This window comes from Salarias fasciatus, chromosome 6, assembly GCF_902148845.1.
Source record: "Salarias fasciatus chromosome 6, fSalaFa1.1, whole genome shotgun sequence".
NCBI classification, from domain to species: domain Eukaryota; kingdom Metazoa; phylum Chordata; class Actinopteri; order Blenniiformes; family Blenniidae; genus Salarias; species Salarias fasciatus.
In genome coordinates, this window is record NC_043750.1 from 41,017,757 (window position 1) to 41,030,846 (window position 13,090).

The window sequence follows — 13,090 nt, forward strand, 5'->3', positions numbered from 1 at the left end:
TGTGAAGAGTCGTTACTGCCGGAGTCGTCCAGCGGCGCGTCGCCGTCGTCGTTCTGGAAGGAGAACCAGGAGAACCAGGAGAAGCCATCAGGTCTGAGCGTTCGTTCAGGCTCCACAGGGAGGCGTCACGTGACTCCCTCCAGGTCGGAATGTTTCAACATTTTATTAGAATGAGAACCTCAGGATGGTAACAGCCTCAGATTGTGATCAATGCTTTCCAGCAGGGCTGGGCGAGCGAGAGAGAGAGAGAGAGAGAGAGGAGCTAGTTTGGCGTCCTCTCTCTCCGCATTCTTGTGAATGTGTCGAGACGCAGCCTCCCCTGCGGCCTCCTCACCTCCTCTCCGGGCTGGATGATGCCGGTGGAGCGTCGCTCCGTCCTCGTCCTCCTCCTGCTCCTCACGCCCAGACGCCGGTCGCCCTCCGGCTCGCCCGGCTTCACCGGGTCGGTGTCTGTCGTTTTCAACACACACATGGAGAGAGGTGAGACAAGACAGAGGAGAGGCTCGACGGCGCCTCCAAAGCTTCATGACGAATATGAGAAAACATGTTTGTATCAAGAGAAGCGGCGTTATCAGCAGCTAGCGTCTGCCGTCAGGACGAGTCCGGGCTTGACGCCACATCAACCGCACGCCGCCGAAATGTCAGGAGACGCTCCTGAACTTCACATTTCAACGCCGCTGCTTCCTGCTTCAGCTGAGCGGCTGAACGAGGAGAAAAACCATCAGGGCCGGTTTTCATACCGTCTCATCTCATGCTAGTTTTTCAGTACCTGGTCTAAAAAATTCCCTTTAGTCTGCAATGACTCTTACTTTGAAAAACACTCTGCTGTTTCTACACTCAGCTCAGTTTTTCGTTAAACCCTCATTAAGGCCTTTTTGTAGACTGTCCGGAAAGTCATGGCACTTCCATGGCCAAGGTTAAAGGTCAGGGAGCAGTGCTTCACCCTCCATCTCTCTCTCTTTCCATCAGACCCGTGTCTCTTGCTCATTTCTGTCTGATGGAGTAAACAGGCCGGCCGAGTCGAGTGCCGGATGGGGCAGCGCCGCAGTTCCTCCTCAGAAAACCACCCAGGAGGGCGGAGTGACTCCAGCATGGCTGAGAAACCACAGCTTCTCTGCTGCTCCAACCGCAGGCGGCAGGTGGAAATGTACAGCTCACACTCACCACAGGCCCGTTCTGCTCAGATGACTTTCAAAAAGGATTCAAATCAAAGGTTTTTCTATTTTTCTTTGAGCCGGAGGGCCTCTAAACATGACCGACTGAACATTAGAGATAACTGGAAGTGTCCACAGCTTTTCTAGAGGTGTGTGGAGTGGAACGTGGCGACGGGCTCACCTCTCTCAGCGGGGGTGATGGTCACGATGGGGCTGACCGACTGGACGCTGCGAGGAGGCGGGTCCGAGCCTCGGCCCACACACTTCTCGGCCTCTTTCAGGTCCGTCATGGTCACCCCCTGCACACACGCCACACACACGCCACACACACGCCACACACACGCCACACACGCCACACACGCCACACACGCCACACACGCCACACACGCCACACACACACACACACACACACACACACACACACACACACACACACACACACACACACACACACACACACACACACACACACACACACACACACACACAGGTCAGGGAATTCTCAGCCTGTTAAAAATGCACCAAAACAGAGCAGTAATGAAGACAGCGGCATCATTAGAACGTGAATGATTCACCGCAGCCGTTCACTCCTTCATATCGGGACGTTTGGCTCATGTTCAGTCATTCACAACCAGAGAAGCTCTCTCACACCAAGACCGTTAAACCAGCCGAGCGACATCAGGAGGGAAAGAAAACCAAGGTGACAGCGGCAAGGAGGCAACGGGGCAGAAACCCAGGCCGAGTACGGTCCTGAGTCTGAACTGAAGCGGAGTTCAGGACTACGTCAGACTGAACATTGTGGCGTTTTTCCAAAACCGAGGTAATCCTCAGATTTGTGTTCATCTTCTGATCCTCTCATTGTGAGAGCACAGTGCTAACCACTGCACCACCGTGACGTCCTTCAAATCCACTGTTCAGTGGGAGAACAGCGGAGCAGGATCGAGTTCTGTTCAGCTGGCGGTACCTGTGTGGAGCGGCGAGACTGACGCATCAGGCGAGAGCGGACTCTCCTCTGAGACTCCGACTCCTCGTCCCGGACCGGAGCCTGAAACCTGGAACCACACAACCACGTCAAAGGGGACCGGGTGCTTTCAGTGTGTCGGACCGGTCCGGGTCCGGGTCCGGGTCCGGGTGCTTTCAGTGTGTGTGTGGCTCTTACTTGCGGTGGTCTGAGCTGGGGGTGTTGGGGCTGTCGGCGGCCGAGTCCCTGTTCTGAGGAGTGGGCTGGACTCTGGCCACGGCCTTATCGTACTCCCTCTGCTCCTCCTTCTGCTCCTCCTCCTCCCGGTCCTGCAGCGTCTGAACCACAGAGAGGAGAATCACGTTAACTGTCACCACATGTCGCAGCATGCTGACCAGGAGAAAAGCCGAGAGTCAGCAGCCTGGAGGACCAGGACTCCGGCGAGGAAGCAGGAACCGACTAAATCCCCAACATTCACCTGCTGGCAGGACTTCCTCTAATCCGGCTAACGCCAGGGTTAACCTGGCTTCCTCTGATCCAGCTAACTCTTCTGATGTGACCTGTGGAGACGGTCCGGTCGGACGGTACCTGGTCGTGCGGGGCGGCGGACGTGGTCCCGGCGTCGGGGTCCGGACTGGACGAGGTGGAGGTCTCTGTGGAGACAGGTCCAGGAGCGGCTGGTGACCAACGGGATGAGACGGGGCGAGAGCACGGCTGAGGAGGCGGGGCCTTACCGGGGCTGTTCTCCCTCTCCTCGCTCAGCTCCAGGCCCCCGGAGACGCCCCTCTCCTTGGACTGGTCCTGCACCGTCATCTTGTCCTTGCTGCTCATCCTGCACACCGAGCTCCTGCACACAGCAGAGAGCAGCTGACCATCGGCAGCTCCGATCCCCGCCTCCCTCTGCACAAACCACCGGCGGACATTCACCTGCGTTTCTTGCCCTGCGTGTTGGCGGCGCCGGGGCCCGGCGGGTTCTGTGGCTCCTGTACCGACCGCTCATTACGCCACTGAGGAGGACGGAACAAAGAAAAGTGATTTACGATAAAAAAAACTGACAGGAAGGGAGAAGCGGGGAGACTCTCACATTGGCTTGTTTCTGTGACAGCTCCTCCAGGAGCTCCTCCACACTCTCATCCGCCACGTCGAACGGCGTCTGACCCTGCAGAGTTCAACCACAACAGAGACCGGTCAGCACAGACCAGACAGTCCCAGAGACCGAACCCGTCGCTGAGTGTCTGGTGAACCAGGCTCTCTTGGTGGAAATACTTCAACAAGCAGCCAGTGGGTCAATCACGCATTTAAACCCTGGAAGTCAGAGATCAGAAAAACTAAAACTCCAAGAGGAAGTGAAACTCCTCAGAAGGCCAGCGTACGACTGATTTCCTCCCTGGTTCACAGGATGCAGGTTCAGACGGTGGACACTACACCGTCGTACTGCTGTGTGGACAGCGAGTGAAAAATACAACTTACTGCCATTCAACACTATGTATTATTGTGAAATGTGTGTTTTTATACTGTAACTATTCTGCTTCAAAGTGACCGTCCCTGACCCGATATGTTTGTGTTTTATGAATGAAAACGGGTTTGAGGGATCGTCTGAGGCTCACCCCGTTGCTGCGAGCCTCCATGTTGCACAGCTGTTCGGCCAGAACGCGGCAGGCCTCGCCCTGGCCCCAGTGGGCCGCGGCGTGGAGGGGCGTCCAGCCGTCCAGGTCCACGGCCGACACGTCCAGCCCGCACTGACACAGGATCCTGGAAGGGCGGGACCGGGGTGAGACGACGGGACCAACCCTGGACCAGGAGCCAGAGCGGAAAACCCGGACGCTCCGGCAGACTCACTTCAGGGCCTCCAGGTAGCCTTTGGCCGCCGCCACGTGCAGCGGGGTGGCCCCGGTCTTCGGGTTTTGTACGTCGGCGGGCGCGCCGTCGGTCAGCCAGATCCGAGCATCGGACATCATCTGCTCCTCCTCCAGGCGCTTGACGGCGTCCAGGTCCACACCTGAAGGAAGACAGACGTTCAGCCGGAGGAGACGCCTCCACTGGTCCGCACGGTCACCTCCTTCCTACTGGACTGAGCCGGCCCAGGCGTGAACCGCCGTCCTCGGACCGCTCACCTTGTCTCAGGCTGTGATGCTGAAGCAGCGACTCGGTGGTCTCGTCCAGAGCGATGTCCACAGGCACGTCCCCGTCGCAGTTGACGGCGGAGATAGACGCTCCTTTTTGTAAAAGGAAGCTGGTGAAAACAGAGCGACAATCAATCTGGAGACGTCCTCTGCACGAGACGTCAGCTGGCACATTCCAGAAAGTCAGACTGAAGCAAAACAACAAGCATTGTGTGTGTGTGTGTGTGTGTGTGTGTGTGTTTGTGCCAAACTGAAACACAGTGTTAGTCTTTGCTGAGGGCAGCCACACACTGCTGAGCGTTAGGACGTGAACTACACACTCTGCAATCTCAGGGTAGCCGCAGGAGGCGGCGACATGCAGCGGCGTCCATCCCTCATTGTCCACCTGGTTCACGCTGGCGCCGTGCTCCCACAGGAAGGCCACGATGTCCATGCTGCCGTCGATGCAGGCCTGAGCAGAGAGAGAGCGGGGGAGACTTCACTCTGAGGCCCGCTGCCGCCGACACGTTTCCTGTTGCCATGGCGACTGCATACACCGTTAAAAGTGATCGTTTTAAGACAAACCACATGTTATCCACAGTGGTGTGAGCACACAGACTTCACATGGCGTCCGGCTGGAATGTCCGTAGGTTTAAGTGGAGACAGAGTTCCTTTATTAAACCACCACAGATCAGCAGGTAGAACCAGTGTTGCCATGGTGACGGGATGCTACGTGGACGGAGGGGGAGTGAGGAACCGCGGCTGGCGTGCCGGCGGCGAGCTCCTCACCTGGTGCAGCGCCGTGATGCCGTCGGCGTTGGAGCAGTTGATGATGTCCGTCACGGCGCCCTCGCTCTTACGGCCGGCCGCTTCCACCTCCTCCAGCATGGCCTGGGCCTCCTTGGTGTCTCCGCTGGCGCAGGCGGCCAGAAACTCGGCGGCCCGGTCGAAGCGCACCCGTTTCCTGAAGGCAGAGGATTCACGCCGTTTCACAGCGCTGGTCGTTCAGCTGATGCTGGCCTCCTCATTCATCGCTACATTCTCGGGTCTTTTATCATGATCTTAAACACAACATAGCCCCAAAAACTCTGCAGCCAATCAGATGGCTCCATTTTCAGCCAATCAGGGGAGAGTGAACCTGCACAGGCGTTTTCAGGTGTTCACTTTAAGTGTTTGCGTGGCATTCAAGTCTGTCTGTCTGTCTCCACGTTAGCCGTCATTAGCAGCCTCAGCCTCTCACCACAAACTCACATCTTCACTGAAAGCAGAAGCACCGGCCCAGGCACCCAGCTGGAGGGTACTGTCACTAATGACAGACTCGTATCAAATATACAGCCTCCTTTCTCTTGCCATACCGACCAGCTCTAGTCCAGGACCAGGACCAGGACCGTCCAGCCCTGCTCCAGAGCGTCTTCAGCATTAGTAGTTCCTGGAGGCTGAACTGTGCTTTAGCAACACCCGACTGAAGAGAAAGAGTTTCTCATATGACGGCCCGTGGGAACATGAAGCCAAACCCACCACAACTTTCTCCAGCTCACTTTCACAACCCTCTGAGAGGCAGAAGTCCTCCAGAGTCCTGGGTGGAGCCTCAACAGGAAGCCATCTGGAACCCCCTCAACTGTCTACTCTGAATTTGCAGCAGCAGGATGCAGCAGCAGCAGGATGCAACAGGAGAAGGATGCTGCAGGATGCAGCAGCAAGAGGATGCAGTGGGATGTAGCAGTGGGATGAAGCAGCAAGACGATGCAGCAGCAGGAGGAGGATGCAGGAGGATACAGTAGGATGCAACAGGAGGAAGATGCAGCAAGATGCAGTAGGATGCAGCAGCAGGAGGATGCAGCAGGATACAGTAGGATGCAGCAGCGGGAGGATGCATTTTATACATGTCAGGCTGATTTTTGACCCTAATGTCCCGCTAGGTGTGAATGCGAGTGTGTTGTTGGCCCTGTGATGGACTGGTGAACTGTCCCGGGTGGACCCTGCCCTCGTCCAGAGGTAGCTGGGGTTGGCTCCAGCCGCTCCAGCCTTCAGCCCTACAAGGTGAAGGTATCTGAGGGAGTTAGAATCTACTCTGAGGACTCCTGAAAACTCAAAGGAGCTTCTTCACTGAGGGAGACAGCAGGCACGAGAAGTTTCAGATCTGGGTTTCGAACCAGCCTGAACCTGTGAAGAACACTGAGACAGCTGAGGGGAGTGTTGGGAGCCGCCGTCAGGCCAGCTGTTTGAGGCTGAGCTGCTGTCAGACTGAAAGCTGAGTTTCAGGTGGTTCCCTGAGGCTTTCAGCACGACTCAAACAAAGCAAATGAAAAATCTCCTGGTTCTAACCCAAATGCAACCCTTCAGACCACGTTACGAGCAACAACTGGAGCTAAGAACTGAGAAAACTGAAGACCATCAGGAGCCGTGACGCTCCTCAGCCCGGGTTGGGGAATCCGAGCCTTACAGGCTGAAACACAGACTTTCAGCACCGGGACTGGAAACACTGGCGTACTCTCTGGCACAGAAAAAAATAATTCAAAGAATATTCTGTTTCTATGTGATCCAGCCTAATTGAGATTAAATAGTCCTGAATAAACTCCAGAAAATAAAGGAATATAACATCCATCCATCATCTGAGCTGTGAACAGACTGAATAACACTGCAAATAATAAAGGACAACTACTGTTGACACTCTGTAATTTGACTGAAAAAACACTTTGACTTGGAATACTTACAGTATATTAGGATTTTTTTTTATAAGAGAAATTGGACTAAAGGACTGACAGTTTGGTTTGAGACAATCTGAAGTCTGATCTGTGGTTTGAGGTCCAGCTGTGGTCAGCCTGAGGGGAGAAGCGTAAACCACAGACCACAGATGAAGCAGTGAGTTTCAGGTAAATCCACCTGGATGAAGCAGAGAGGAGCAGCAGGAAGGAGCTCGGAGCTCAGACTCTCCAGGAGCCCGCAGAAGCCCTCTGCTAGCAGGCTAACGACCAGCGCACCGCCCGGAGGAGAACTCTCAAACACACCGGAGAGCTCCGGTGAACCTCCGGGCTCCTCCACCCAGCCGGGCCGACCCTCCCGGAGCCTCCCCGCCTCCCCGGGACCAGCCCCCGCCGCCCGCCTCACCGTCGTCTCAGGCCGGGGCTGGCCTCGTCTCTGCCCGCGCTGGGCTCGCTCTCCTCGGCCTCGGGCTCTCCGTCTCCGACCCACCTCCGCCGGGGAACGTCCGACGCCCGGTCGGTGCAGGAGCCGGTCCAGCGCTTCAGCTGCTCCCGCCGCTTGGTCCGCGCCGAGTCCCCCATCTGGTCAGCTCACCGCGGCGGCGGAGCGGCGGGTGGAGGCCGGTGTTTTTATGAAAGTAACCCGGACAGAGAGGCAGCGGCGGCGGACACACCCTCCATGTGTCCTCCACTTCCTGCTTCTTCCCCGCTCGCTCCGCCGAGGGGCCGGGGCGCGTGCCCGCGGGGCGGCGGGAGCGCGCCGGCCTGGCTGTGACGTCACATCGCTCCACTGCAGAAATGGACAACGAGGCAATTAATGACCTGCAATGGGGCAATTAGTGACCTGCAAATTGTCCAACTGAGCAATGGAGTAGGCAACACAGGCATTTGCCTAGGGCCCCGAGCTGAAGGGGGCCCCGAGGGACGGCTGACATCAGTCAATGTCAATGACAAATTAAAGGCCTTACACTTGACGCTGCAATGACAGCGTGTCGAAAATCCCCCGCATGGAGCCCTTCTCCGAGTACTCACCGGTTAGTTGCTGGTAGGAGGCCCCGACAGACGGCGGATATCAGCGACACAACTTCAACCCATACCCATACATATTGTGAAATGTTAATATTTACATTAAATGATTAAATTAAATATGATGCACTTTATTGAGTTTTGAAAAAGCAAAAGACCTTTAAAACTGACACATCGAGGTTCATTTGCATACCTAGGTCAAATTAGATGATGACGTCATTCAAAACGATACATTGTTGCAAACTCCTCAGTCAGGAAGGTTCTAAATGACGTCTTCATACAGAAAGAAGGAACCTGATTGGTGCAAAGTGAGTCACGTGAAGTGACAGAGCTCCAGCCAGAGTCCTGATCATTCAAAGGCAGCTTTTAAATGAAGTACAGATATCTATGGTCACACATCTATTGTGTTTCATTGTTCTTTATCAAATGTAGAAATGCTATCTACAGTTACAAATCAAATGTGACTGGTGCCTTGTCTCATGTTATCACACGGCGACATTTGAATAGTTTAGATTGATTTGAATTGATTGAAAGTCCTTTATTTGTCCCACAGGAGGAAAATGCAGTGTTCCAGCAGCACAGAGAAAAGAAATAGAAATTGAATAGAAATGTGAAATGTGAAATTTACAAAGCCCAACCATAAAAAAATATATATGTAATTAAAATATAAATTTAGGACAGATATAATTAAATAACATATGTAAGCTAACTGACATAATTAAATCTTCTTCTGTGGTATGACGGACTTGGAGCACATATTTAGCTCTGCCAGCAGAGGTGATGTAATCGTCATGGTTTGTTTGTTTGTCCTTCTGTCTGTCTGTCTGTTGACAACATAACTTGCAAACTGTGGCACGGATTATGACAAAATTTTCACTGCTATTAATTAAAGTATTTCTTTGCTGATCCTTCGTCCTGGATTTCATTCATCATAATTCTGGGCCTGAGAGGCCCCATAGTCCCTTTGCCTAGGGCCCCCAGGGGGTCTAGAAACACCCCTGCAATTAATGACCCACAACAGGGCAATTGATGACCTGCAATGAGCAATCATGATGCTATTGAGAGTTGTAGTTCCTTTTTTTCAAAATATCTGCAACTGAGCAATTAATGACGTTCAACGGGACCATCAATGACCAGTAGCAGGGCAATAATGACATGCAATGGGCCAATTAATGACTTGACCTGGACAATTTATAAGCTGCAATGGGGTGTCGGACAAGTTACCACAGGAGACCTGGCTTGTGGCGGCCAGGCGTTCATAGCGACGTCGCTTTTTGATCCTTCGATGTCAGCTCTTCCTGTCATTGTGAAGCAGAATTCACCAAGCGTTGGATTGTTCACCCACTAATAGGGAACGTGAGCTGGGTTTAGACCGTGGTGAGACAGGTTAGTTTTACCCTACTGATGATGTGTTGTTGCAATAGTAAAACTGGTAAATGAATAACCTGCAACTGGGACATTACATAACCCAACACCAGGGCATTAAAGTCCAGCAACGGGGCATTCAGCTCCCAGCCCACTGCAGGAGGGCTTGGAGGGGAAATCCAGAAATAGCCCCTCACCGGGGCAGCAGGTCCTTCCTGCTATTGTCCTCAGTGAGTCTGTGGAGGCTCATGTGTGACGAGGAAATCTATAAGAAAATTAAACAGATGCTTTGAGTTTTGAGAACATTTATTTCAAGATATGTTTAATTCACCATTTTCAATTTTGCCACAATGTGAGGAAGTTCCCACTGTGTAATGGGACAGAAACAGCTGAATGTTGTAAATCTAGGAAGTTTCTGACGCTTGTTTGACCTCAATCAATGCCTAATCTGAGAAACAGTCGGAGACAAAAACTTAAACTTAACTGCTGGTAAAATAATAACAATACTGTCAGTGCTCAAAACACATTTCTCAGACAAATAAAACAAGATATTTTCTTCTGTTCTTCTCCTCAAAAAACATAAATTTCAAGAAAAAAATAGCCAGTGATATGTTTAAACATTATAACCATGTAATAAATTACAGATTGCACATTATTAATATATGAAAGCGTCCAAGTGAAAAGCTGATTCATTTGAAAAATACAAAACAATTTATACCATTTTAAATGTGATTTTAACAATAAATAAATTGTCAGGGATCAGGACAAGTTTCTCAGTTTGAATGAAATCGATTTTCTCCCTTGGAATTTAAACTGTAAATCCAAGTCTGAACTGAAGCTCCATCAGCAACGTTGGCGTTGCTGCAGGATCTACTGTGGCAGCAGGACCTGGAGAGATCCTCTACTGGAGGCAGCTGCTGATCTGAGCTCTAGACCTGGAGAGATCCTCTTTATCCTCTTTATTTATCCTACTTGAAGCATCTTATTCTATCTTACATTGCATTCTTCTCCTCTGAAGCTTTGTTTTTGAACCTCAGGGTTTCCTCAGAGGGGTCCTTCACTGGGGACGGCTCCTGGTCTGCTGCTGGTGGTGCTCTGCTCGGGCCCTGCGGTGATTGATTGATTGATTGATTGATTGATTGACTGATTGTGTTGGGTGGAGTATCTGATCTGCTGTCATTAACAGGAACATGTGGTCCGCCTGGTCAGTGAGGTGTTGGTTCGTCTGTTTCATGCTGTGTGACTTGGTTGATAAATGTGGACCATTGTTTAAAGCTGGACTCGCATCCAGGCTCACCCTCTGTGCGGTATTTAAATTCCAGTTGTGCGTCTGAGAAGAGTTTCCCAGGTGGAGGCCGACGATCACAGCAGCTCCTTAAACATTCTAACATGGACTGAGGGTCAAACTGCGGCTCGGGGTCGAGTTCAGCTCCTAGTCTGAGCCTGGAGCAGCGAGCAGGAGACTCTCACTCTGGAGGATTCATTAAACCACACTCATGTGGAAGAAGGGCTTAAAATATGGAGAATATTTCAAACATCACAAGATTTTTGACTGTTTTTTTAAGTTCCTTAAATTAGCATTAGCATTAGCACATTAGCAGCTAGTGCTCGCAGTTTGTGCCTAAACCTGCTGTGGTTCCCGTTTTCATGGCAGCTGAAGCCCTGAATGATTCTTCTCCTCTCTTCATAGCTCGTCCTCCCTGAACACCCGGCGGCCCTCGGTCCCCCGCCACGCCCCGACCCGGCTGGCTCAGGACCGGCCGGCCGAGGACACGCCCAGCTTGGACCCGGCTGGCTCAGGACCGGCCGGCCGAGGACACGCCCAGCTTGGACCCGGCTGGCTCAGGACCGGCGGGCCCTGTGCGTGGGGTCGGTGGAGGCAGCAGCTCATCACTGACTCTCATCTTTCAACCACCTGAAGCGTCTGACGCTGACGTCCTTTAACTACTGACCGCCCAGAGCCTGAAGCTGGAACTGCACCACGTCTCCAGGAGGACAGACCAGAGACCCAAGCACTCAGGACAGTCTAGCTGAAAGCTCAAGCAGGAAACGCTTCAGGAGCAGTGCTCAGAAACTCTTGGAATCCTATGGAGAGAATACTGAGCACTGCTGCTCTCTGCTGGTTTCACCCTCACAGCCTGATATGAAGCTGGAAAGTTCCACTTCCTCCTGAGTGGCACGTTGGTCAAGTGGTTAGCACTGCGGTTAGCACTGCTGCCTGTCAGTGGATGTGGTGTTTGCATGTTGTTCCTTGGCTCCAGCAGACTCTCTCCTCACACTCTGTATTGCTGAGGCTGATGTGGAGCGACTCTTCGCCTCCTGACCTGTCATGTTGTTATCAGGTGAGAGGAGCAGCTGTGACGGCGCTCCGCCGCCGGGACTCTGGCTCTGTGTCCTTCAGTCGGAGGTTTGCTTTATAATCATTACGCTCATGAGCACTGTTCACTTTTTGAGTGTGCACGTCAGTAGACCATTTGGACAATAAGAACACAGAAGATCGCTGAAGCTTCTCTATGCAGCTGTGTCGCTGTGCGTCTTCCATCGCCATGGAAACGAAGAGACACTGTTCTGAGATCGATCTTAAAAGAATTCCAACAATATTGTTTATTTGTGATAAAATTTCTGTGGATTTGCTCTCACAGTGAGCTACATGCTACTCTTTTAGCAAGCTCATCACGAGTTCTGCATGAAGCAGAGACTGCTTGAGTGACCAAGACGCAAAGCATTATGGGAACTAAACAACTCATGCTAAGCAGTTAGCCTTTTCACAGCAGCAGCACCTGCTCAGGTGAGTGAAGAGACAGTGGAGTCCAGATCAGAACGGGTGGAATGGAGCGAGCTACTGTGAAAAGCTCAATGAGAAGGAAAAATAAGATACGATGACAACATAAAAACCCACGTCCTGGTTTATGGAAACCAATCGTGGTTGCCTTGGCAACGACCATGATTCCCCACAAACAGTCCTGACGTGATCAAAACACAAATAACCACAGTACGATGTCCTCTTTCACACCGATTTCACACAGCGACTGTTCCTGCTGCTGCTCCTTCCTGTCAGGGTTTATCCCTGAACTACCACAGATAAACACCTGGAATCTACCCGACAACTCTCTGCTCACTGTAAAGTGAGAGGAGCAGCTTTTACGTTGATTCACAGATAGTATCCTGAGAAACAGTGTCTGGTTTAAAGAGGACTTGTGGGTTAACTGCTCTGTGGTGCACTTCCTGAAACGGTTGCTCTTCTGTTTTTGCCAATGCTTGGTTTCCCTCAAGGTGTGGACAGATTCTCCCCACTTCCTCTATTATTATGAAGATAGAACGTGCACGAACGTCTGCGCTCGGTGGTGCACACTTCACCGTTCAAGCTATGAAGCAGCTGAGACAACCTGCAGCTCCCATTCAGTGGTTCAGCAGCAGCGAGCCGTCAGTCCTGAAAAGCAGATCCTTCCAGAGGAACGGTGAAATGTTGAAGCTACCCGAGCGTCACCGTGGTGGACATGAAGACACCATGTGAGAGACAGGAAGTCCTCTCCGCTGTGTGCTGTGAAGAGGCTGGACTCACTGAGGCGCCGGCCCCGCTGCAGAACGTCTTCCTGGATTCATGTCGTCATCTTTTTCTCCAGTTCATGTGTTCATGTGTGACGTTGATGCTTCTGCCAGCTTCTTCTGCTGAAGCCTTTTCCAGAAGCCGTCCTGCGTTTCTCTGCTTCCTGCTGGACGGTTCTCATTTTGCTCTCCTGTCGTTTCCACTTGGATTCATCGGTTATTTCTGGAGACGTT

At 52.3% G+C, this 13,090-nt stretch overlaps 2 protein-coding genes across 4 annotated transcripts in view; one reads left to right on the plus strand and one right to left on the minus strand.

The window, feature by feature from the left end:
• The window catches only part of ppp1r12c (protein phosphatase 1, regulatory subunit 12C), a 15,323-nt gene extending 7,684 nt beyond the window's left edge, over positions 1-7,639 (minus strand). Inside the window, exons 1-15 of one of the 3 annotated variants that reach the window (XM_030093084.1) lie at positions 7,326-7,501; positions 5,007-5,181; positions 4,559-4,689; positions 4,230-4,348; positions 3,955-4,114; positions 3,723-3,867; positions 3,200-3,274; positions 3,043-3,122; positions 2,850-2,962; positions 2,704-2,768; positions 2,314-2,453; positions 2,119-2,206; positions 1,336-1,453; positions 335-450; positions 1-53 (exon numbers count right to left, since the gene is read on the minus strand). In XM_030093084.1, the coding sequence (XP_029948944.1) occupies positions 1-53; positions 335-450; positions 1,336-1,453; positions 2,119-2,206; positions 2,314-2,453; positions 2,704-2,768; positions 2,850-2,962; positions 3,043-3,122; positions 3,200-3,274; positions 3,723-3,867; positions 3,955-4,114; positions 4,230-4,348; positions 4,559-4,689; positions 5,007-5,181; positions 7,326-7,501 (1,754 nt within the window). Of the gene's footprint in view, positions 54-334; positions 451-1,335; positions 1,454-2,118; positions 2,207-2,313; positions 2,454-2,703; positions 2,769-2,849; positions 2,963-3,042; positions 3,123-3,199; positions 3,275-3,722; positions 3,868-3,954; positions 4,115-4,229; positions 4,349-4,558; positions 4,690-5,006; positions 5,182-7,325 lie in introns of all 3 variants that reach the window. The other 2 variants (XM_030093086.1, XM_030093083.1) reach the window with 2 other exon arrangements.
• LOC115389621 (salivary glue protein Sgs-4-like) overlaps positions 1-13,090 on the plus strand; it is a 26,299-nt gene that overhangs the window by 6,698 nt on the left and 6,511 nt on the right. The window contains exon 2 of the mRNA XM_030093092.1: positions 9,238-9,245. The gene's annotated coding sequence lies outside the window, so the exon portion shown is untranslated. The remainder of the gene's footprint in view (positions 1-9,237; positions 9,246-13,090) is intronic.